General features: G+C 40.7%; 1 protein-coding gene across 5 annotated transcripts in view; it reads left to right on the top strand.

Annotated features, from left to right (window-relative positions):
* Nucleotides 1-24,364, top strand: part of STIM1 (stromal interaction molecule 1) — a 239,417-nt gene that overhangs the window by 104,221 nt on the left and 110,832 nt on the right. For all 5 annotated transcript variants that reach the window (XM_032258894.1, XM_032258889.1, XM_032258890.1 and 2 more), the window contains exon 2: nt 15,953-16,083. In XM_032258894.1, the coding sequence (XP_032114785.1) occupies nt 15,953-16,083 (131 nt within the window). The remainder of the gene's footprint in view (nt 1-15,952; nt 16,084-24,364) is intronic.

The raw sequence follows: 24,364 nt of genomic DNA, 5'->3' as shown, positions 1-24,364 counted from the left end.
GGCCTCCCAAAGTGCTGGGATTATAGGCGTGAGCCACCGCGCCCAGCCTCTCCATTTTCTTGATAAATCTTCCTCCATTACTTTATTTTCAGCCTATTTGTGTCCTTGCATGTGAGATGGGTTTCCTGGATACAGCACACCAATGGGTTTTGACTACCCAATTTGCCAGTCTGTTTCTTTGATTGGGGCATTTAGGCCATTTACATTTAAGCTTGATATTGTTATGTGTGAATTTGATCCTGCCATTTTGATGCTAGGTGATTGTTTTGCCCATTAGTTGATGCAGTTTCTTCATTGTGTCGATGTTCTTTACCATTTGATATGTTTTTGGAGTGGCTGGTACTGTTTTGTCCTTTCTATGTTTAGTGCTTCTTTCAGGAGCTCTTGTAAGGCAGGCCTGGTGGTGATGAAATCTCTCAGCAATTGCTTGTTCGTAAAGGATTTTCTTTCTCCTTCGCTTCTGAAGCTTGGTTTTGCTAGATGTGAAATTCTAGGTTGAAAGTTCTTTTCTTTAAGGATGTTGAATATTGGCCCCACTCTCTTCTGGCTTGTAGAGTTTCTGCAGAGAGAGCCGCTGTGAGTCTGATGGGCTTCCCTTTGTGGGCAACCCAGCCTTTCTCTCTGGCTGCCCTTAGCATTTTCTCCTTCATTTCAACCCTGGTGAATCTGATGATTATGTGCCTTGTGGTGTTTTCTGTATTTCCTGGACTTGAATATTGGCCTGCCTTGCTAGGCTGGGGAAGTTCTCCTGGATAATATCCTGAAGAGTGTTTTCCAGGTTGGATTCATTCTCTCCATCACATTCAGGTACACCTATCAAATGTAGATTAGGTTTTTTCACATAATCCCATATTTCTTGTAGGCTTCGTTCATTTCTTTTCACTCTTTTTTCTCTAATCTTGCCTTCTCGTTTTATTTCGTTGAGTTGATCTTCAATCTCTGATATCTTTTCTTCTGCTTGGCCAATTTGGCTATTGAAATTTGTGTGTGCTTTGCAAAGTTTTCATGTTGTGTTTTTCACCTCCATCGGTTCATTTTTATTCTTCTCTAAGCTGTTTATTCCTGTTACCATTTTGTCAAACCTTTTCTCAAGGTTCTTGGTTTCTTTGTATTGCATTAGGACATATTCTTTTAGCTCAGAGAAGTTTGTTATTACCCAGTTTATGAAGCCTGTTTCTGTCAGTTCTTCATGCTCATTCTCCATCCAGCCTTGTTCCCTAGCTGGTGAGGAGTTGTGATCCCTTGGTGGAGGAGAGGTGTTCTGGTTTTGGGTGTCTTCATCATTTTTGTGCTGGTTTCTTCCCATCTTTGTGGATTTATGTACCTGTGGTCTTTGTTGTTGGTGACTTTCAGTTGGTGTCTCTGAATGGATGTCCTTTTTGTTGATGATGAAGTTATTTCTTTCTGTTTCTTAGTTTTCCGTCTAACAGTCTGACCACTCTGCTATAGGACTGCTGGAGGTCCACTCGAAACCCTACTTGCCTGTGGATCATCCATGGCTGCTGCGGAACAGTAAGGGTTATTGCCAGTTTCTTCTGTTATCTTTGTCCCAGAAGGGTACCTGCCAGATACCAGCCTTAGCTCTCCTTTATGAGGTGTCTCTTTGTATATATGGGGGTCAGGGAGCTGCTTGAGTAGACAGTCTGTTCCTTAAAGGAGCTCAAGTGCTGAGCTCTGAGTTCCATTGTTCCTTTCAGAGCTTCTAGGCAGGTATGTTTAAGTCTGCTGCAGCGGAACTCATAACCACCATTTTTTCCCAGGTGCTCTGTCCTGCGAAGTTGGGGCTTTTTAATAAGTTCCTGACATGCTGCTGCCTTTTTTCAGAGATGCCCTGCCCCGCGAGGAGGTAGTCTAGTCACAGTCTGCTGTGCCAGCAAAGGCATTGCTCAGCTGCCGTGGGCTCTGCCCAGCTGCTGTGCGAACTTTGTGGTTTTGTTTATAGATGTACAGTTAGAACTGCCTCGGTAATGGCAGACTGTCTCTGTAATGATGGCCTGCCTCGGTAATGGCGGAGTGCCTTGGTAATGGTGGAGTGCCTCGGTAATGGTGGACTGTCTCAGTAATGGCAGACTGCCTCGATAGTGGTGGTCTGCCTCGGTATGGCGGACACCCTTCCCCACACAGAGCTGGACCATCCGGGATCTAGCTGTGCTTGCTGTGAAACTCTCAATCCAGAGCATTTCAGATTGCTGGTCTTTGTGGGGGTGGGACCGGCTGAGCCAGATCACCTGGCTCCCCGTTTCAGCCCCCATTTTTTCAGTTGAATGGGCAACTCTGTTTCCCAGGCGTTCCAGGTGCCAGTTGAAATGGCCACCCAGATTTGTGTGTGTTTTTGTGTGGAGACCTGCTGTGCCGGCTGCAACAGCCGTATTGGAGACTCGTGGCACTTTTCTGCCCAGGAGTCTCCTGGTCTGTGGGCAGTAGAAACTTGTTTGGAAATGTGGTGATCATTCACCCTCTGTGTTCTTGCTGGGAACTACATTCCAGAGCTGTTCCTATTTGGCCGTCTTGGATTGTCTTGGCATTTGTTTTTTCATTCAACAAATGTTCATTGAAGTCTAACTATTGTGCTAGGGACTAAGCTAGGTGCTAGCAGTCAGGATGCAGCCATGAACAAGACAACCATGGTTTCTACCACTGTGGAGCTTGCAATTTAGTAGAGAAGATAGATATTCAGCAAATTATCACAGAAATAATTACTATTGTGAAACGTACTGTAAATGAAAAATGTAGGTTGCTTTGAAGAATGTATAATATGGGCCTAAGCAGTTTGAGTGGGAGAGTGAGTCCGGTTCTTTGAAGAAAAGATATTTAAATGGAGATCAACAGCATGAGTCAGAATTTGCAGGTTAAGAAAGAAGTAAGAGCCTTCCATATAGGAATAATTCTGAGTGGTTCTTGACCTGGGCTGCACTCTACCGTCACCAAGTACAAGAGAGTATGTGGATCACCTGGACATCTTATGCATGACTGGTGGAGTGTAAAGTGATATACCTACTTTGAAAAACAATTTAACAGTTCCTTAAAATGTTAAATATATTTTTATTGTATGACACATCAGTTCCCCATCCTGGATATTTGCTCAAAAAAAAAAAAGCAGGAGTTACTGGAGATGAAATCAGAAAGATGGCAGGTGTCAGATCATTCTGGGCCTTGCAGGCCACATTAAGAAATTTTAACTTTGGCCGGGCGCGGTGGCTCACGCCTGTAATCCCAGCACTTTGGGAGGCCGAGGTGGGTGGATCACGAGCTCAAGAGATCGAGACCATCCTGGTCAACATTGTGAAACCCCGTCTCTATTAAAAATACAAAAAATCAGCTGGGCATGGTGGCGCATGCCTGTAATCCCAGCTACTCAAGAGGCTGAGGCAGGAGAATTGCGTGAACCCAGGAGGCGGAGGTTGTGGTGAGCCGAGATCGCGCCATTGCACTCCAGCCTGGGTAACAAGAGCAAAACTCCGTCTCAAAAAAAAAAAAAAAGAAATTTTAACTTTATCTTAAGAACAATGAGAAATTTTTGAAAGGTTATAAGCAGAGACTGACAAGAAAAATGAAAACATATGTTCACATGAAGATTTATACATGAATACTCATAATAGCTTTATTTGTAATACCAAAAACTGATGAATGGATAAACAAATGGTGGTATAGCCATTCAATAGAATACTACTTAGCAATAAAATAGAACAAACTACTGATTCATGTGATAACATGGTTGAATCTCAAATCATGCTGAGTAAAAGAAGCTAGGTACAAAAGAGTAGAGTACATAATGATTGTTCCATTTAATTTGAAATTCTAGAACAGGCAAAACTAGTTTATAGTGATGGAAATTGGATCAGTGATTGTGTGGGGAGGGAGAATGAGGGTTGGCATTGAAGGGCCAAGTAAGAATATTCTGGGGTGATGGAAAGGTTCTGCATCTTGACTGGGGTGGTTGTTACACATGTATGTGTGTTCGCCCAGCACATTAAAATGTGCATGTAAAATGAGGGCATTTGATTACTTGTAACTGTACGTTAAAAATATTTATGCCTCATTTTTATAAGGGTCAAAAACAGGTAAAATTCGTCTGTGATGACACAAGTCAGAATGTTACTATGGGGCGTGGGTACTCATGGTAGTATTGACTGGAAAGGGGCAAGAAGGATGGAGCCTTCCTGGAAATGTTCTATATTTTTTGTTTCAGTGGTAGTTACATGAACATACAGATTACATAAAAATTGAATATATAATGTAAAAATATATATGTAAAATTGTCTGTGTATTTACTTATGCTCATTCCTGTATATATGTTATGTCTCTATTAATGAAAACAAAAAACAAAAAACAAAAAAAAAAAAACAAACCCAAAAACCCAGCTTTTGCCTGGCCGCATTCAGAGAGAAATACTGATTTGATTGGTCTGGGGTAGGACCTGGGCATCAGCAATTTAAGAGCTCAAGTGATTCTACTGTGCAGCCAGAGTTGAGAACTACTGCTCTATGTGAAAAGGCTGAGGAGGGAAGAAATGGCGTGTCAAGAATGCTCATAAAAAGCAGGAGTTTCACTTCTCTTTTATTTAAAAAATTTTTAATTAAAATTTTTTTTTTTATTTTTTACTGCTTCTTGTGCAGCAGGGCTACCTGATAAGCAGTGTGACCAGAGTAGTCAGGAGTTTCACTTCTAATACGCAGTTATTTTTTTTATTATTTATTTATTTATTATTATTATTTTTGAGACAGAATCTCGCCCTGTCACCAGACTGGAGTGCAGTGGCACAATCTTGGCTCACTACAACCTCCACCTTCCGGGTTCAAGTGATTCTCCTGCCTTAGCCTTCTCAGTGGCAGGGACTACAGTCATGCGCCACCATGTTTGGCTAGTTTTTTCTTTTTTGGCATTTTTAGTAGAGATGGGGGTTTCACCATGTCAGCCAGGATGGTTTCTATCTCTTGACCTTGTAATCTGCCCACCTCAGCCTCCCAAAGTGCTAGGATTGTAGGCATGAGCCACCATGCCCAGCCCAATATGAGGTTATAGAAAAAAAAAAAAAGCAGGAGTTACTGGAGATGAAATCAGAAAGATGGCAGGTGTCAGATCATTCTGGGCCTTGCAGGCCACATTAAGAAATTTTAACTTTATCTTAAGAACAATGAGAAATTTTTGAAAGGTTATAAGCAGAGACTGACTAGGTTGGATTTTCAGCTGGTATACACTAGCACCGCCTATAGCTAGCTTTTCTGCTGATTGGTCATTAATTAATTAGATTATCTTCTCTGGGAGTGGCATGCTGTGTGGAGAGTAAGATTTGGAATGGTTAAGGGATACTGAATTAGGCTTGGTGATTGATTAAATGTGGGAAGTGAAGGAGAGTGAGATGTCAAGATTTCTGACATAAGCACCTGGAAAAGTGGGAAAGTTAGAGGAAAAATACTAGTTCAGGTGCCTGACAGACATCCATGTGATGTCTACTAGGTAGTTGGGTTCTGTGGATTTCTGTGGGTCCTAAGTGAAACTTGAACCAGAAACATAATTGTGGGACTTGGTAATAGTAATTTCTTTAACTAGTAACTGAAGGCATGAGAAGAGGTAAAATCACTTTAGGAGAGTATATGTAGTAAGATGACAGCCCAGAGTTTATACAAAAAATTCTGACATTTAGAATTCATGTAGAAGACCAGGTGTGGTGGCTCATGCCTGTAATTCCAACACTTTGAGAGGCCAAGGCAGGAGGATCACTTGAACTCAAAGGGTAGAGGCTGCAGTGAACCATGATCATGCAACTGCTCTTCAATCTGGGTGACAGAGCAAGACCCTGTCTCAAAAAAAAAAAAAAAAAAAAAATAAAGAAAGAAAGAAAGTAAGGTAGAGAGGAGAAACCTACCTTGCATATTAGGGAAAGCCAAGATTTACTCATTCATTTAGCAAATTCTCTATTGAATACCTAGTATGTGTATCCTTTGGGATATTGTAGTGAACAAAAAAGCATCTACTCTTGTGGACCTTACTTTTAGTAGAGGGAGATAGATGATGAGCAAACCAAGGAATAAATATATCATGTGCCAGGTGGAATCAAATGCTATGAAAAATGAGAATCATGAGCTATGCCCTCAGATATCTTCAAATAACTATAATTATAAACTGACTGAGGTAAGGTCATAGGAGGTACAAAGTCAGAAATGCTGGTGGAACTCAGAAGTATATCTCATTGCATTGCTCAACATGGAGCTGTATATATAGTTGATGTTGTAGATTGTTATTATTATTAATTTCAAGACAGGGTCTTGTTTTGTCACCAAGGCTGGAGTGCAGTGTCAAGATCATGGCTCACACAGCCTGAACTCCTGGGCTCAAACAGTTCTCCACTTCAGCCTCCCAAGTGACTGGGACTACAGGTGCACACCACTACACTGGGCTAATTTTTAAATATTTTTTCTTCCTTTGTAGAGACGGGATCTCACTATGTTGACCAGGCTGCTTTTGAACTCTTGGCCTCATGTGATCTTTCGACCTTGGCCCCCAAAGTGCTGAAATTACAGGCATGAGCCACCAAGCCTGGCCAATGGATTAATTTTTGATGAGTGACCTCAGGGAGAGAAGTGAGCTTGGTCAAAAGTCAGAGTTTAGAAGCTGGGTGTGGTGGCAAAAGCCTGTAATCCTAGCCATTTGAGAGGCTAAGGCAGGAGGATTGCTTGAGCCAGGAGTTTGAAACCAGCCTGAGCAACATAACAACACCCCCTCTCAAAAAGAAAAAGGAAGTCAGAGCTTAGAATTTGTAGTGATTTGTGTTAGTATTGCTTGGGCAGCTGAAACCAGTGCCAGCTTTGTCTGGAAGAAAGGGTCTTTTGAATTCCTACCCCCTGCTGAGAAGAGCTGGGCCTCTTCTTGGATATGAGGACATGATGTTCTAACAGGCACAGGAATGTCTCTCAGATAGGTAGAGTTTTGCCTAGCCTAGGGATATGACTCCTTTCTCTGTGGCTAGGCCTGCTGTGTGCCTCAGCTGAGATGCTATATTTCATTGGGGACCTTTTTTGGATAACTCTAGGTCTCAGACATGTTCCTTTTTTAAGATTTCACATTTCTATGGCCAGGTGCAGTGGCTCATGCCTGTAATTCCAGAACTTTGAGAGGCCAAGGTGGGTGGATAACCTCAGGCCAGGAGTTTGAGACCAGCCTGGCCAACATGGTGAAACCTATCTCTTCTAAAAATACAAAAGTTAGCCAGGTGTAGCAATGGGAGCCTGTAATTCCAGCTACTTGGGAGGCTGAGGCAGGAGAATCGCTTAAACCTGGGAGGCAGAAGTTACAGTAAGCTGAGATCGTGCCATTACACTCCAGCCTGGGAGACAAGAGTGAAACTCTGTCTCAAAAGAGAAGAAAAAAAAAAAGACTACATCTGTCCAGAGTGTCCATCCCTCATTCCTCCCTCACCTCATCCCCATTCTAGGCCCCACGCTATTTTTATCTCTGCAAATTCAGGGTCCTTGACTAAATTTGAAAATCTTCCCAGGACTAGTGCTCTCCGGTCTTCGTCTTTTGATTCCTTTCGGAGGGTGAGAGTGGATTCTAATCCCATCAGTAATAGTTGCAGAATTTGCTAGTCCTGGCTGAGGAATAAGAGGTGAAGTGGGGAAAGTTTTTCTTTCTGATGGGGCCCCTGCTGGTAAAACTTGCCAGTTTCCAATTCATCCTCCAGGGATGAATTACTCTTTAGTGATAAGAAACAGAAAGTGGTTGGGAAAGTCGAGGCATTAGATGGACAGTAGATATTGATGGTGGGAATTGGTGGATTGTATTCAAGAATTCCCTTGCCTTTTGGGGAGATACAGTTTTTAAATTAATTAATTCATGCATTCTTCATTTGTTCATTTATTCATTTAGCCAGCACATACTGATTTCATACTTGACAGGGTAGATTTTAGTGATAGTATTATAATGGGCCCTTGGGGATAGAGTAAATCAAGCTTGGCTCTTACCACTTAGATGTGGCATGTGAACAACTCGTAACATGAGAGCTAATATAACAGAGCTATGCACAAAGTGCTGTGGAGCATAGAACAGTGAACAGTGAATGATTAGTTCTGCCTGGAGAAAGGTGAGGAGATTTGGACATGAGGGAAAGGACTTTGTGGTTCTGTCTGCAAAGTGTAGTCTTCAGACCATGGCAGGTGGGAACAAAGTCTTTTCAGGGCATCCAGGAGATCAAAGCCATTTCATAATAGTATTAATATATTATTTGCCTTAGAAAAAACTGTATACCTTTGTACTAATGTTGCAAAAACATTGGTAGGTAAAACTGCTAGTACCTTAACACAAATCAAAGCAGTGGCACCAAAGTACTAGTAATGACTGTATTTCTTACCTCCACGTACTATCAGTTAAAAAAAAAAAAGTTTTCAACAAAGAAGTAGAAGTCATTAATTTTGTTGAATTGCATCCCATGAGTTCATGCCTTTTAGTATTCTGTGTGATGAAATAGTAAGTATGCATAAAGCATTTCTGCTACATGTAGAAATTTGATGGTTATCTCAAGCACTTGTGCAATTGAGCTGTAAGTTGATATACCTCCTTTTTTTTTCAGGTAGCACTATTATTACTTCAAAGAATACTTGACTGATAATTCTGGTTACTCAGTATTTTGCAGACATTTTCTTGAAAATAAGTGAAGTGCATCTTCTACTTTAAGGAAAACAACTGGTAGTATTAGTTGCCAATGATAAAATTCTAGCTTTTAAGTGAAAACTGGATTTTAGAAAACTTGTATCTGTCATTGTGAAATTGACAGTTTTTCTGGATTAAAAGCTTTTCTGATGAAATCAGTGGTGATATTAATGATTGTGACTATTTTGATATTGTATAAATGAAAGTGTCAACACTTGGAAGCTCTGCAGTAACTCCTAACCAATAGTTTCCAAATGACAAGTGCATCATGTTACAAAACCATGCATGTATAAAAGATCCATTCAAATTATGAGATAGACCAATGGATTTTAATGTTACAGCGTGGAAAAAGTTTATTCATAAAGTTTGGGATTTCACATTGCAACTAACCTTTAAGAAACCTAGCACTTGTTGAATTTGGGTATAGTCTCATATAATATCCACAATTGTCTGACTAGTAAAATGCTCCTGTCTTTCCCAGCTGCATATCTATGTTTTGATCTTCAGTCAAAACAATACCTCACAATAGGTTGAATGTAGCTATAAGATTATATCTGTCTTCTATTAAGCCAGACATTTAAAAGATTTGCAAAAATGTAAAATAATTCTACCCTACTCATGAATTTTTTCAGAAAACAATTATTTTAGTTAAAAATATTATTTATATTTGCATGTAAGAGATTTATTATTGTTTTAAAATGAATTAATGAAAGCCTGGATAGCAGCAACAGCCTGGCTGTCACCACTATGTCCCTGAAAGCTGAGGTTTTTTTTTTTTTTTTTTTTTTTGGAGACATGGTCTCACTGTTGCCCAGGCTAGAGTACAGTGGTGCAGTCACAGCTCACTGCAACCTCAGCATCCTGCGCTCAAGTGATCCTCCTCCTTCAGCCTCCTAAGTAGCTGGAACTACAGGCATGCACCACCATGCCTGACTTTTATAGAGATAGAATCTCACTATGTTGCCAGGCTGATTTTGAACTCCTGGGCTCAAGCAATGCCTCAGCCTCCCAAAGTGCTGGGATTATAGGTGTGAGCCACTGTGCCTGGCCCTGCAGGCTGATTTTGACAGTGTTGCAGAAGATGTGAGGAAGCTGAAAACAAGACCAGATGAGGAAGAACTGAAACTACTCTATGGGCTTTACAAACAAGCTATAACTGGGGACATTAATATTGAGTGTCCAGGAATGCTAGATTTAAAAGGCAAGGCCAAATGGGAAGCATTGAACTTCTAAAAAGGGGTATGAAAGGTGTGATAAGTGCCTATATTTCTTTCTTTCTTTTTGAGGCAGAATCTTGCTGTGTTGCCCAGGCTGGAGTGCAGTGGTGCAATCTCGGCTCACTGCGACCTTTGCCTCCTGGGTTCAGTGATTGTCCTGCCTCAGTCTCGTGAATAGCTGGGATTACAGGCGTGTGTCACCATGCCTGGCTAATTTTTTTTTTTGTATTTTTAGTAGAGATGAGGGTTCGCCATGTTGGTCAGGCTGGTCTCGAACGTCTGACCCCGTGATCCGCCCGCCTTGGCCTCCCAAAGTGCTGGGATTACAGGCATGAGCCACCGTGCCTGGCTGAGTGCCTGCATTTCTAAGCAAAGGAGCTGATAGAAAAAGATGGAGTTTAGGATAAAGCATATATGAAAATTGTCCTTTGGAAGCCTTCATAATAGTATCATGATCTAACATTTAGAGGGGGAAATGTACTTTTAACTTTATGTATCATGTACATTTTTGCGGTTAGCATGAATTGTAATACTTAAATAGAAGTATACTGAAACTGCCTAGTTAACTAAACTGTGGTTACTTAAATTAGGTATCTGTAAAAGCTCTTTTAGAAAAGTGTCTTATTTTTTATTTTTATAGATTTAGGGGGTACAAGTGCAGTTTTGTTACATTGATATATTGTGTATTGGTGAAGCCTGGGCTTTTAGCATACCCGTCACCCAAATAGGGTGGTTTCTTGTCTCTTACCGTCCTCCCACTCGCTCCCCACCCCCCCGCCACTTTTCCAAGTCTCCACTGCCTCCAGGGACTCTCCATGTCCCTGTACACACTGTTTGGCTTCAACTTGTAGGTGGGAACATGTGGTGTTTGATTTTCTGTTTCTTAGTTGTTTCACTTGAGATAGTGGCCTCCAGTTCCATCCACGTTGCTGCAAAAGACCTTCTTTTGTGGCTGAGTAGTATTGTGTGTGCGTGTGTGTGTGTGTGTGTGTGTGTGTGTGTGTGTGTGTAATATTTTCTTTATGCAGTCATCCATTGATGGACACTAAAGTTGATTCCATGTCTTTGCTATTGTGAATAGTGCCACAACAGACATGAGTGGTAGGGTTATCTTTATATAATGATTTCTTGTCCTTTCTTATCCTTTGGCTAGCTGCCTAGTTTTGGTTCTTTGGGAGATCTCCATACTGTTTTCCATTTTCCATAGAGGTTATACTGGTTTGCATTCCCCCAACAGTGTATTCCGTTTTCTCTGCAACATCACCAACATCTGTTGTTTTTTGACTTTTTAGAAAAGTCTTGCTCTGGTAGTATGTATACAAAGACTTTAACAATTGTTTGTTCTTTTGACTTACCTGTTTGTCTACAAGTGTTTATTGTTACTTGTGTAATAAAAACAGATTGTTAGGAAAAAATAAAATAAATTAATAACCAATTATAACAATTTGTGTTTTTTCCTTTTTTAATTCAAAATTCTGTGGAAATTTTATTTGAAATGCTCGGATCTATACCTTATGAAACATTATCAATCTTGAAAAAAAATCTTGCTGAGGCAGTTTGCAAAAGTTTTACGTTGCTAAATATTCATTAAGGCAATGTAGGTAGTTAGTTTTTAACTTTTATTTTGAGTTCAGGGGTACAAGTGCAGGTTTGTTACATAGGTAAGCTTATGACATGGGATTTGTTGTATAGATTATTTCATTACCCAGGTATTAATCCTAGTACCCATTAGTTATTTTTCCTTATCCTCTTCCTCCTCCCACCCTCCATCCTCTGAAAGGCCCCAGTGTGTGTTGTTTCCCTCTGTGTGTCCATGTGTTATCACCATTTAGCTTCTACTTAGAAGTGAGAACATGTGGTATTTGGTTTTCTCTTCCTGTATTAGTTTGCTAAGGATAATGGTCTCCAGTTCCATTTGTGTTCCTGCAAGGGCATGATCTCATTCTTTTTTATGGCTCCATGTGTTTTACTTTCTAATATGTAAACATTAAACAGTTCTTTGGAATTAAAAAATGTTAAGCATATAAAAGGGTCCTAAGACCAAAAAGTTTAAAAACATATGCCTGTGGTATTTTCCTTGCCTAGAACTCTTCTTTTTTTCTCTAGAGAAATCTTACACATAATTGTAGAGTTAATATTTAGATATTCATTAAAAAAAATTTACTGAGCATCTTATCAAGAACCTGGCTCTTTGCTTGCTGCTGGGGACATGGTACCAGTCCCTTCTGGAGATCACAGTCTGGTGGGGAAGACACGTTAAACAGATAATTGCAACCCAGTATGATAAATGTTACCAGTGATAGCATATAAATGTTGTGGGAGTTCAGGCTACTGTCAGAGTCTTGCAAAGAGCCACTTGCCCACTCACCTGGAACCTATGACTGATCAGGTTGATTTGATTATACCTCCTATATTTGATTCTTCATAGACAGGGAAAGTGACTGAAGTTAACAGAAGATGAGAACTGTTTACTTGCTGTTCTGGGGGTAAAGAGGATAATACAAATGTATTAAATATCAGCCTTATGCCAGGTCCTATGTTAGGTGTTTTAACAAATGTGATTTTATTTTTAAAAAGTCTGTGCAGCAGATTGTTATCCTCATTCTGCAAATGAGAAATTGGAGTCTCAGAGAAATTAAACAACTTGTCCAATATCATATGGTTTGTAATTAGTGAAAATGGGATTTTGATATGTGTTCTGACTCTAAGTCCCGGCTTTTTCACTGTAGTTATGCATTGCTAAATGGATGGCTCTTTGAAGGTATTTCCAGAGAGTTGTGGGAAACCTTGCCAGATTGGAATGTGTAAGAGAAAATAGGAAAGGTCTCAGGAAGAACAGAGAGACAGCTTAAGACATGCTTGGTTGAAGTAGTTATTTGTGAGTTTTGGCTGAAATGGCTTTTCTGTACAGGATTCAACTGCCATAGGGGAATCAGGCCTTTGTACTCCCTATCCCTCAATCTCTTTAATCCTTCTCTATGTCAGCTGATGCTAGCAGCAAATGTCACCTGTCTGTCTGATCAGGTTACAAACCAGAGCCTGGGTATTTGAAGCCCAAACTTCTTAGACTTTGTAGGTCTTTGGGAAAGGTGCTGGTTAATTGACATCAGGCCAATGGTACCCACCCTGGAGGCCCCAAACCCTAGAGCTTGATAAACTATTTCCATTATTTTAAAAAGCCTATTAGAAGTTGTGCTTTACTTAGGATAAGCCTGTGTATGTATACAGGCTAATGAAAAGGTTGGATTTCTATATCTCTTTAATTATTATTATTATTATTTTTGAGATAGGGTCTTGCTCTATTGCCCAGGCTGGTGTTCAGTGGCACAAACATGGATCACTGCAACTCGACCTTGTGGGCTCAAGTGATCTTCCTACTTCAGCCTCCTGAGAGCTGGGACCACAGGTGTGCATCATCATGCCTGGCTAATTTTTTAAATTTTTGTAAAGACAGGGTTTCACCATGTTACCCAGTCTAGTCTTTAACTCTTGGGCTCAAGGGAACTCCTGCCTCAGCCTCCCAAAGTGCTGGAATTACAGGTGTGAGCCACCACCCCCAGCCTTGGATGTCTTTCTTTTAGCACAGTTCAATATGATTTAGGTGTGCTACCTATGATATTCTGTAACAGGGTTCAGCAAACTATGGCCCATTGGCCAAATCCAGTTCACGGCCTGCTTTTATAAATAAAGTTTTATTAGAACACTTTCAAGCCCATTCACTTATATTTTGTCTGTGGATGCTTTTGTGCTACAATGGCAGAGTTAAGTTGTGCAACAGAGACTATATGGCCCACAAATTCTAAATTGTTTATTATCTGGCCCTTTACAGAAAAAGTTAGCTGATACTTAATCATGATTCTTTCTATCATGGCACTTAGCACATAGTGTTTTAATTGCCTCTCCCTCCCACTTTTATAATTAACCTTCTGAGAGAAAAATGAAGTATGATTCATATCTTTATGCTCATGCTGATCGTAGGGCCTCATATATGAAGAACATTCAATAAATGTCTAAATGGGCATATCATGGGCTAATTAAGAAGCTCTAATATACAATTATATATGTTTTCATTGGTGAGGAAGTTGAGAAACAATGCCTTAATCTTTGGGTGTATTCTGCTCTCTCCCTAAGTTCCCACCGCCCCTTCATCCCACTTCCCAATTTGGAACAACAACTGTCAAGGGAAATAAATTTATGTAGAGATATTTCTTTTTGTATGCATACTGTTCATTGTATTTTTTTCTTTTATAAAACTGTTACAGGCTGGGTGTGGTGGCTCATGCCTGTAATCCCAGCACTTTGGGAGGCTGAGGTGGGCGGATCGCTTGAGGTCAGGAGTTAGAGACCAGCCTGGCTAACATGGTGAAACCCCGTCTCTACTAAAAATACAGAAAATTAGCTTGGTATGGTGGTATGTACCTATAATCTCAGCTACTTGGGAGGCTGAGGCAGGAGAATTGCTTGAGCCTGGGGGGCAGAGGTTGCAGTGAGTGGAAATCATGCCACTGGGCTCCAACCTGGGCATCAGGGTGAGACTGTATCTCAAAAAACAAAAAAAGAAAAATAAAAATAGCCCTGTTTCTTAGTGTTCTTTTTGCTCATGTTATTACCTGTGGCTTCTAAAAGATGAAAGCAACCCAAGGCCAGCTATCTGGTCACCCTAGCAAAAAGGCAGTTGTGAAGACGGGATTTTGAAGTGCTAACCTGGGTGTCAGCAGACTTGGGGTCTTACTGTGGCTCTTCATCTGCCTGTGACTTTGGCATATCATTTAACATCTGTGAGCTTCAATGTTCAACATGACTTTATTGAGTCACATCTGGGACACTTTAAAATTTAATATTTATACTCCTCCCTTATTTTGAAAAGGATTTGAACAACTGGCAAGAAGTAGAGAAGTGACCTGTCTGGTCTTATTACTGTCTCTGGCTGGCAGACAAGTAGGTCATTAAATGGATTAGGATATTTTAGGTCTTTGATTAGTGCCTTCTAAAAGGCGTCATAACCACAACCTCTTCACCCTGTCCTTTCTGTCCTGTGACAACTTCTATTACCTAGGAAGTCAAAATCTATTTTCTTTGAGGGTCATCTGGAGAATATTTTGCCTAGGAAGTAGTTGTCAAGATCCAGGGCAAAAGGAAAGAGGAATTTTAACATAAGAAATTGGAAGAAAAACTAGAAGCTTCAGTCAAAATGCCCTTTTCAAATAGTGACTTTGAGGCATGGAGAAGAGAATGACCTCCCTAGATCACATGGTAGAGTTAAGCCTAGATTTCAGGCGCTTTCTGTTATGTGCATCATTCAGACTAGGTGTTTTCCAGGCTTGTAAGAGAGGATTAGGTGTCACAGAAAGAGCTAAGGTGGCCTAGGCTCTTGTGCTGGCTTTACTGCTGCATGAACATGTGATGGTGGGCAGAGAAAACTGTATCCCAGACCACATAAGGTGTTGTATCAGATGAGCTCAGGACCTTGAGATATCTAAAAAAATATTTGCCTGATATAGCTGTCTGTGAGAAGGCATGAGATGTGAGAGGTTTCCCCAGTCAGCCTATGGCTGGCCTTCTATGTATCAGCAGTGACGAAATGAACAAAAAGGAAAATTGTACATTATTTGGGCACTGGGCCTAATTAGCTGTTGTTCTGTTTCCAGAAAGATTACATTGATTTATATTTGTTTATTTGACTGATTAAAAATAATATCTCATTTGAATATGTATTTCTTTGATTACTAATGAGGCCAGACCTTTTCCTGTGTTCATTAACTATTTATGTTTTCTCTCATTTGTGAGTTACTGATGCACATTCTTGTCTAGATCCCAACATATTCCTAGTCCTATGTGAGACTTCCCTGCCAAGAACTATTAGGATGATAAAAAGCATTGTTCTTGGGGGGAAGCTCACCATTTTCTTGGGGAGACACTTAAAGGCTAGATGAAACACTTCTGTCACTGTGCAAGTAGCTAGTTAAGGGCCTACATGAGGAGTCAGATGCTAGAAGCTAAGGATGCCGACACAGGTGGGTGATAGGTTTTGGGTGATGGGTTCTGGGTGGCAGCTCTGAGTAATGTTGTCTCTTGCTTTTCATACACAGAGTTTTGCCGGATTGACAAGCCCCTGTGTCACAGTGAGGATGAGAAACTCAGCTTCGAGGCAGTCCGTAACATCCACAAGCTGATGGATGATGATGCCAATGGTGATGTGGATGTGGAAGAAAGTGATGAGGTGAGATCTTTCATCCTGCTATGGCTCTCTTTTCTTCCTGTGTGAAACAGTCCTTGAAAGCTGCTTAGACAGACTATTCCCTGTGGAGAGATGTTCTCTGCTGGCATGTTCTCTAGGAACTCATCCCCATCAGTGAAGGTGGCTCCCAGTAGAGCAGCCCTCCAGGAGTCAGCCTGTCAGAGTGTAGACTTTATGCCTATGTCTGTGCCTGGGTTGGCTCCTGCCTGCCCGTTGACTAGTTGCATAACACTGATTGAGCTGTGTTGTTTGGGAGGGAGAGGGATCCCCAAGGCTGGTCTCTATGATTTCCTTGGATCCTTATTGCAATCCTGCTATAGATGGAGGGCGTCAGTCTGTTCTTAGCCCTGTGTTGGCATGTGGGATAAAAGATAAGACACCCAGATCCTGCCCTTTGGGAGGAGTTTATATTCTATTTGGGAAGAGGAAATCTTTTTAGAAAGATCATTCTAAATTCCAGGCTGAAGTTTTTGGGAGCCAGTTGAGTGGTCTAGATAGTAAGAGCTAGAGGAGTCTCTAAATGGAAAAAAGCTCTATTGTTGTTTCATCCTTTAGCATTATTGTACCTGCAGCTCAGCAGATCCCAGAGAAAAAGCCATTATGTGTGAAAATATTTAAAGGTTTCTTCATTTAAAGCTCAACATATACCAGTAGCTTGGTGAAGCTACCAAGTTATGCCAGATCTTCAATAGTGATGTAGTTATATCGTGACGGGGGAGATACCCTACTCTCTCTTCCTTCCTGTTAGCCTACCTTTGAGTTTCGAGTTCAGTTTTGGATCCCACATTGTCAGAAGGATTTGGAACATTGAGGGCCTATACAGAGAGGGGTGACATGAGTGATAAAGTATGGAAGCTGTGAAACAAAGAGCATTCAACACAATTATGTTTATTAAGTGTCTATGTACCATGCACTATGCTAGGCATGGAGTTGAGACTGTAAATAAGACAGATACAGTCTGTCTTTATTTAACTTAAAGTCTAGTGAAGAGACTTTAGCCTGGAGAAGAGGTGAGACTTACGTAATATAATTTCTATCTTTAAATACTTAAAAGTAAAGAAATCAGACATAAGTAACGATGATAGTACAGTGAAAACCATGATACTAGCTATCATTGATTGAATTATTACATTATGCCAGTCCCAGTGTTAAGCTTTTTGCATAGTTACTCTTTTAACTTCAACAGACTTATGAAGTTGATATTATTACCAGGGAATGGAGCCTTAGAAAGGTTAAGCATTTTGCTCAGGGACACAGTGGATATCAGAGCAGATCTGATTTCAAAGCCCATGCTCTTAAGTAATGCTGTATTGTTTCTCCTATTCTTTGAGCAGAACCAGACCCAAAGTAAAGTGGGGAAAGTAAAAAGTAGGCATTTTCTTTGAGAATAAATAATTGACTAACAGTGAGAGCTATCTTGTCATAGAAGAGACTTCCTTGGTAGATAGTGACCTCCCTATCACTGAAGATGGGCAAATAGAATTCAGAACTCCACTGAATCTGGGTGTGGTGGCTCATGTCTGTAATCCCAGCACTTCAGGACGTCAAGGCAGAAGGATATCTTGAGGCCAAGAATTCAAGACTAGCCTGGACAACATAGTGAGACCCTGTCTCTACAAAAAAAAAAAAAAAAAAATTGGCCGGGTGTGGTGGCATACACCTGTAGTCTCAGCTACTCTGGAGGCCGAGGCAGGAGGATTGCTTGAGCCCAGGAGGTCGAAGCTGTGGTGAGCTATGATCATTGCATTCCAGCCTTGGCAACAGAGCAAGACCATGTCTTGTAAAAAAAAAAAAAAAAAAAAACAACCAAAACACAGAATCCGCTGATTGGTCAGCAGAGGGGATTTGTTTATAAGGATGAACCAGATAATGTTTAAGGAATTTAAAGGAAGAGAAAAATAGACTTCTTGGAGAAAAAGTAAAATTTGGATATAATGGGAAGAGTTGGGCTTACTGAGTAGTGGAGAATCAGTGTGAGAATAGCTGTAGAGGTAGTAAGAAACAGTGGGTTGGTTTGGTTAGATAGAGGGACTGTGGTAGAAAACCATAGAATAAAAAGTTGGAAAGGATAGTGGGGCCCAGGCTGAGATATGTATACTTGCTGAACCAGGCAACTATAGGTTCTTGAGCAAGGACAATGATCATGATGCAAGTATCTGAAATTTGGTTACATCCAGAAGTGTCACTGACCTATAAAGGATCAAAATCATATTTGTCTATGCTGAAAATACAGCCATGTTCCTGGGGGTGAATGAGGCCTAGTGGTGTCCTGATCGCTGTCCCAGGGCCTGGCCACAAAATCAGGGAATGGATGAAGAAGGTGATAATAATCCAAGATCTATAAATTCTTGGGTATCTTTGTTGTCTGCTCCTCATCCGTTTCTTTTTCTTTCACATTCTGTTGAATTGCTTTGTCAATGAGGGGAGGAATAAAATGTTCATTTTAGAGGAATGTTACCACAACAAAAAGCTCATCAGCACAAACTGTTCCAAAATAACACAAAAGCTGTTACCCTACTCTTCTCTGAGCCAGTGGTGAGCTGTTCTTTTTCAGTATAGTTTTTCCCTTGCCTTGGTTTCCACTGCTTTCTCTGCAATCTCAGGCCTCTCATGGTTAAAGAGGCCCGCTGGTCTAGGTTTGCAGGATCAATCACAAGCTTCCTTCCTAAGAGAGAAAGTAGCAAAATGTGTGTGCCTAAGTCAGTTTATTTTTTATTTACTTAATTAATTTATTTATTTTGAGACAGAGTCCTGCTCTGTCGCTAGGCACCGGGCTGGAGTGCAGTGGTGCAATCCCAGCTTGCTGCAACCCCCGCCTCCCGGGTTCAAGCAATTCTCCTGCCTCAGCCTCCCGAGTAGCTGGGACTACAGGCGTGCACTACCACACCCAGCTAATTTTTGTATTTTAGTAGAGACGGGGTTTCACCTGCCTCTACTAAAGAGACAGCCAGGATGGTCTCTATTTCTTGACCTTGTGATCTGCCTGCCTTGGCCCCCCAAGAAGTCAATTTAAACATGTATAAGACAGCTTTGGAGTTCAGGATCTAACTAGAAAGTTGCGTAGATATTGGGCAGGGCGCGGTGGCTCACACCTGTAATCCCAGCACTTTGGGAGGCTGAGGCAGGTGGATCACTTGAGGTCAGGAGTTCGAGACTAGCCTGACCAATATGGTGAAACCCCAAATTTTTGTAAAAATACAAAAACTAGCCAGGCGTGGTGGCTCACGCCTGTAATCTCAGCTACTCTGGAGGCTGAGGCAGGAGAGTCACTTGAACTCAGGAGGTGGAGGTTACAGTGAGCAGAGATCATGCCACTGCACTCCAGCCTGGGTGACATAGCAAGACTCTGTCTCAAAAAAAAAAAAAGTTGGGTAGGTATCTCAGGGCTTAGAATATTTTGTAATGGATGATGGGGTACCAGAAACCCTGGTTCTTTTGGCCATCAAGAGGGTTTTTTCTTTTTTTTCTATTCATTAAAACTTTCATTCCACTTGCTAAATTTAATAGACGTGTTCTTTTTGTGTGTGTGTGTGTGTGTGCAGGATATAATTTTATTTTTTAAATTTGTTTTATTGCATTTTAGGTTTTGGGGTACATGTGAAGAACATGCAAGATTGTTGCATAGGTACACACATGGCAATGTGATTTGCTGCCTTCCTTCCCATCATCTATATCTGGCATTTCTCCCCATGCTATCTCTCCCGAACTCCCCACCCCCCACTGACCCTCCACTATTTCCCCCCAACAGACCCAAGTGTGTAGTGCTCCCCTCCCTGTGTCCATGTGTTGTCATCGTTCAACACCCGCTTATGAGTGAGAACATGTGGTGTTTGATCTTCGGCTCTTGTGTCAGTTTGCTGAGAATGATGCTTTCCAGGTTCATCCATGTCTCTACAAAGGATACAAACTCATCGTTTTTGATGGCTGCATAATATTCCATGGTGTATATGTGCCACATTTTCCCTGTCCAGTCTATCATCGATGGGCATTTGGGTTGGTTCCAGGTCTTTGCTATTGTAAACAGTGCTGCAATGAATATTCATGTACACGTGTCCTTATAATAGAACGATTTATAATCCTTTGGATATATACCCAGTAATGGGATTGCTAGGTCAAATGGAATTTCTATTTCTAGGTCCTTGAGGAATCGCCACACTGTCTTCCACGATGGTTGAACTACTTTACACTCCCACCAACAGTGTAAAAGTGTTCCTATTTCTCCACATCCTCTCCAGCATCTGTTGTCTCTAGATTTTTTAATGATCACCATTCTAACTGGCGTGAGATGGTATCTCAATGTAGTTTTGATTTGCATTTCTCTGATGACCAGTGATGATGAGCATTTTTTCATATGTTTGTTGGCCTCATGTATGCCTTCCTTTGTAAAGTATCTGTTCATATCCTTTGCCCACTTTTGAATGGGCTTGTTTGTTTTGTTCTTGTAAATCTGTTTTAGTTCTTTGTAAATTCTGGATAGCAGCCCTTTATCAGATGGGTAAACTGCAAAAAGTTTTTCCCATTATGTTGGTTGCTGATTCACTCTAATGACTGTTTCTTTTGCTGTGCAGAAGCTATGGAGTTTGATTAGGTCCCATTTGTCTATTTTGGCTTTTGTTGCCAATGCTTTTGGTTTTTTGGTCATGAAGTCCTTGCCTATGCCTATGTCCTGAATGGTTTTGCCTAGATTTTCTTCTAGAGTTTTTATGGTGTTAGGTCTTATGTTTAAGTCTTTAATCCATCTGGAGTTAATTTTAGTATAAGGTGTCAGGAAGGGGTCCAGTTTCTGCTTTCTGCACGTGGCTAGCCAGTTTTCCCAACACCATTTATTAAACAGGGAATCCTTTCCCCATTGCTTGTTTTTGACTGGTTTGTCAAAGATCGGATGGTTGTAGATATGTTGTCTTGCCTCTGAGGCCTCTGTTCTGTTCCATTGGTCTATATCTCTGTTTTGGTACCAGTACCATGCTGTTTTGATTACTGTAGCCTTGTAGTATAGTTTGAAGTCCGGTAGTGTGATGCCTCCCGCTTTGTTCTTTTTGCTTAGAATTGACTTGGCTATGCGGGCTCTCTTTTGGTTCCATATGAAGTTTAAGGTATTTTTTTCCAGTTCTGTGAAGAAGGTTATTGGTAGCTTGTTGGGTTTAGCGTTGAATCTGTAAATTACTTTGGGCAGTATGGACATTTTCACAATATTGATTCTTCCTAACCATGAACATGGAATGTTTCTCCATCTGTTTGTGTCCTCTCTTATTTCTTTGAGCAGTGGCTTGTAGTTCTCCTTGAAGAGGTCCTTTACGTTCCTTGTTAGTTGTATTCCTAGGTATTTTATTCTCTTTGTGGCAATTGTGAATGGCAGTTCATTCTTGATTTGGCTTTAAGTCTGTTATTGGTGTATAGGAATGCATGTGATTTTTGCACATTGATTTTGTATCCTAAGAATTTGCTGAAGTTGCTTATCATTTTCAGGAGATTTTGGGCTGAGATGATGGGGTCTTCTAGATATACAATCATGTCATAATAGATGTGTTCTTAACAATTATGCTTGGATTGTTTATGAAAATTTCGTAAGACATTAAACAAAGCTAGCCATTATCTCATTTCCCTGTTAACTATTTTTACAGCACATGCATGTTAGGCAAGTATAAAAAAAAATTACAAAAGCAAAAAACCTAAAAAAAAAAGAAGTTAAATACATGGGTTTGTTTTGTTTCTTTTGTTTTACTGCTATGCTTGATATACATGAAGTAACGAATATCAAGCAATTCATTTTTACCTCATCTTTACTTTTACATTTGTTCTTAGTTGCCTCAAACATTTAAATACAAATAAAATAAGTGTAGCAAAAATAATGAAAGGTAACAGCAGGTAACTTTACGGATATTGGAATGTGAACTGTTTCTGCCCTTATCCAGAGTAAAATGGGTAACAGCTTTGTCTAAAGGAACACTTCTGCAGCTGTAGTCAAAGGTGTGTACATTGAGATTGAGTATTCAAAAAAAAAATTCAACCTGAGAAGGTGTAAAAAAAAACAAAAAGAGATTGAGTATTCCACAGATATACATGTGGTATCCATGGGCTATCTGTTTCTACCACAGTCTTTTAAGTGCTTCAAACCTTAAAGTACCCACAATTACTACATCTGTGATGATCCTTTTTACTCCCCATCAGTACAAACCAATACGTAGGCATTTTTCTTTGGTTAGACTTGGGAGCAGTTATAACACTGGCCCTTGTGAAGCTGCAGTGTACCAAAAGGACTATGGCAAACATTTATAACCTTTATAGAAATTCCACATCCCTGTATTGGCCATTGTAAGATGAAAACAGATAACTCCCTAAATGTTAACTGGTTCTACTCCGCTAATATTAAACATAAAAACCTGGGAAATTACAGAAATTCAAATAGAAGTAACACAAACCTGTCATAAATCATAAATAAAAACTCTCTGTGGGACAGCATGGATGACAAATGGTCTACTATGTAAATTTTAGAATGAGGCAGACAAAAGTAGGAAGGCCAGTTAATTTTCCCCTCCTTCTCCTACTTTGGTTTCATTTCCTTGGGTATCCAATGAAGGACCTGAGATTTTTTTTTTTTTTTTTGAGACGGAGTTTTGCTGTTGTTACCCAGACTGGAGTGCAATGGCACGATCTTGGCTCACCGCAACCTCCGCCTCCTGGGTTCAAGTAATTCTCCTGCCTCAGCCTCCCGAGTAGCTGGGACTACAGGCACGCACCACCATGCCCAGCTAATTTTTGTATTTTTAGTAGAGACGGGGTTTCACCTTGTTGACCAGGATAGTCTCGATCTCTTGACCTCGTGAGCCACCCGCCTCGGCCTCCCAAAGTGCTGGGATTACAAGTGTGAGCCACCGTGCCCGGCCAGGACCTGAGATTTTTATAAGCCACCTAAAAGCCTTGCTGATCACTCAGAACCTTACTAGAAGTCTGAAGAGGTGCTCTGTTGAGGCTTCATGTATTCAGCCTCATACTGTTAACTTTTTTGCATAACTGAACTGTAACCCCAGCACTAGATCTTTTAAAATTTTAGCCATTTCTTGATGAGGCGTGGTGGCTCATGCCTATAATCCCAGCACTTTGGGAGGCCGAGGCAGGTGGATCACGAGGTCAGGAGTTTGAGACCAGCCTGGCCAGCATGGTGAAACCCTGTTTCTACTAAAAATACAAAAAAATTAGTGGGACATGGTGGTACGTGCCTGTAATCCCAGCTACTCGGGAGGCTGAGTCAGGAGAATTACTTGAACCCAGGAGGCGGAGGTTGCAGTGAGCCAAGATCGCGCCACTGCACTCCAGCCTGGGCAATAGAGCCAGATTTTGTCTCAAAAAAAATTTTTTTTAAAGCCATTTCTGAAGTCTTTCTTCCTACAGATAATTGTGACTACAGTGTTAAATTTTCTTTGTATGAATTGAAGCATGTCTTCAGGCCCTCTTGCACTATTACCCTAGTACCTAGATTCCTATATACATTCTTATGATTACTTCTTATAATTTTCCTATCTCTTCTTTGATTTATTCTCATTTCTCTTTGTAAAAGACACATTTATTTAGCATCATGATCAAACGATTACATTTAGCTATCAACAGCATGAGTAAAAAAATTATCTACATTAAAACTCTTTGTTAGCATGCTTTATATTTTCCACAGAACAGAAACTAAAATAACCTGTTATACCATTAGTCACAAATACAGTCCTACAATTTTTTGCCTACACACATGAGTATTGTCTAAAACATGGCTTCTTTGTAGCAGCTAGGCCCTGCCACCACTGTGCTTGCCTGAGTTTGCCAATCTGTTGTAACCTGTAGCTTCCTTGTCACTTCTCTGTTCCTCTCTCCTGCTAAGCATTTTCCTGGCTTATAAAATCTTTTCCTGGTAATTAAAATCTTCTGCCACTGCCATAGCTACTGCTGCTTCCGGAACCGCCATAGCTGCCTTGGTTTTGTGGTTTGGACACCATAGAATCCAAAGCTTCTGCCTCTAAAGTTTCCTCGCTTCATGCATCCAAAACTTGAGGACTGATTGTTATAATTGCCAAAATTATTGTAGCTTCCACCATCTCCAAAATTGCTTTCAATACTGCCACCAAAGCTGCCTCTGCCTCCACCATTGTTAAAGCTGTCATAGCTGACACTCCTGCTGTAGCTACTGCCCTGATTCCCATAATCCTGCCTCTCCTTCCATAGCCTTTGCTTCCTCCAGAGTAACCAGGCTGACCCTCTATAACCACCAAATCTATTATAG

The sequence above is a fragment of the Sapajus apella genome, unplaced genomic scaffold (assembly GCF_009761245.1).
Source record: "Sapajus apella isolate SASKATOON/1434 unplaced genomic scaffold, GSC_monkey_1.0 scaffold106, whole genome shotgun sequence".
NCBI classification, from domain to species: Eukaryota; Metazoa; Chordata; class Mammalia; order Primates; family Cebidae; genus Sapajus; species Sapajus apella.
Note: the sequence above shows the minus strand (reverse complement) of the source record. Positions and strands in the feature narration are given on the sequence as shown.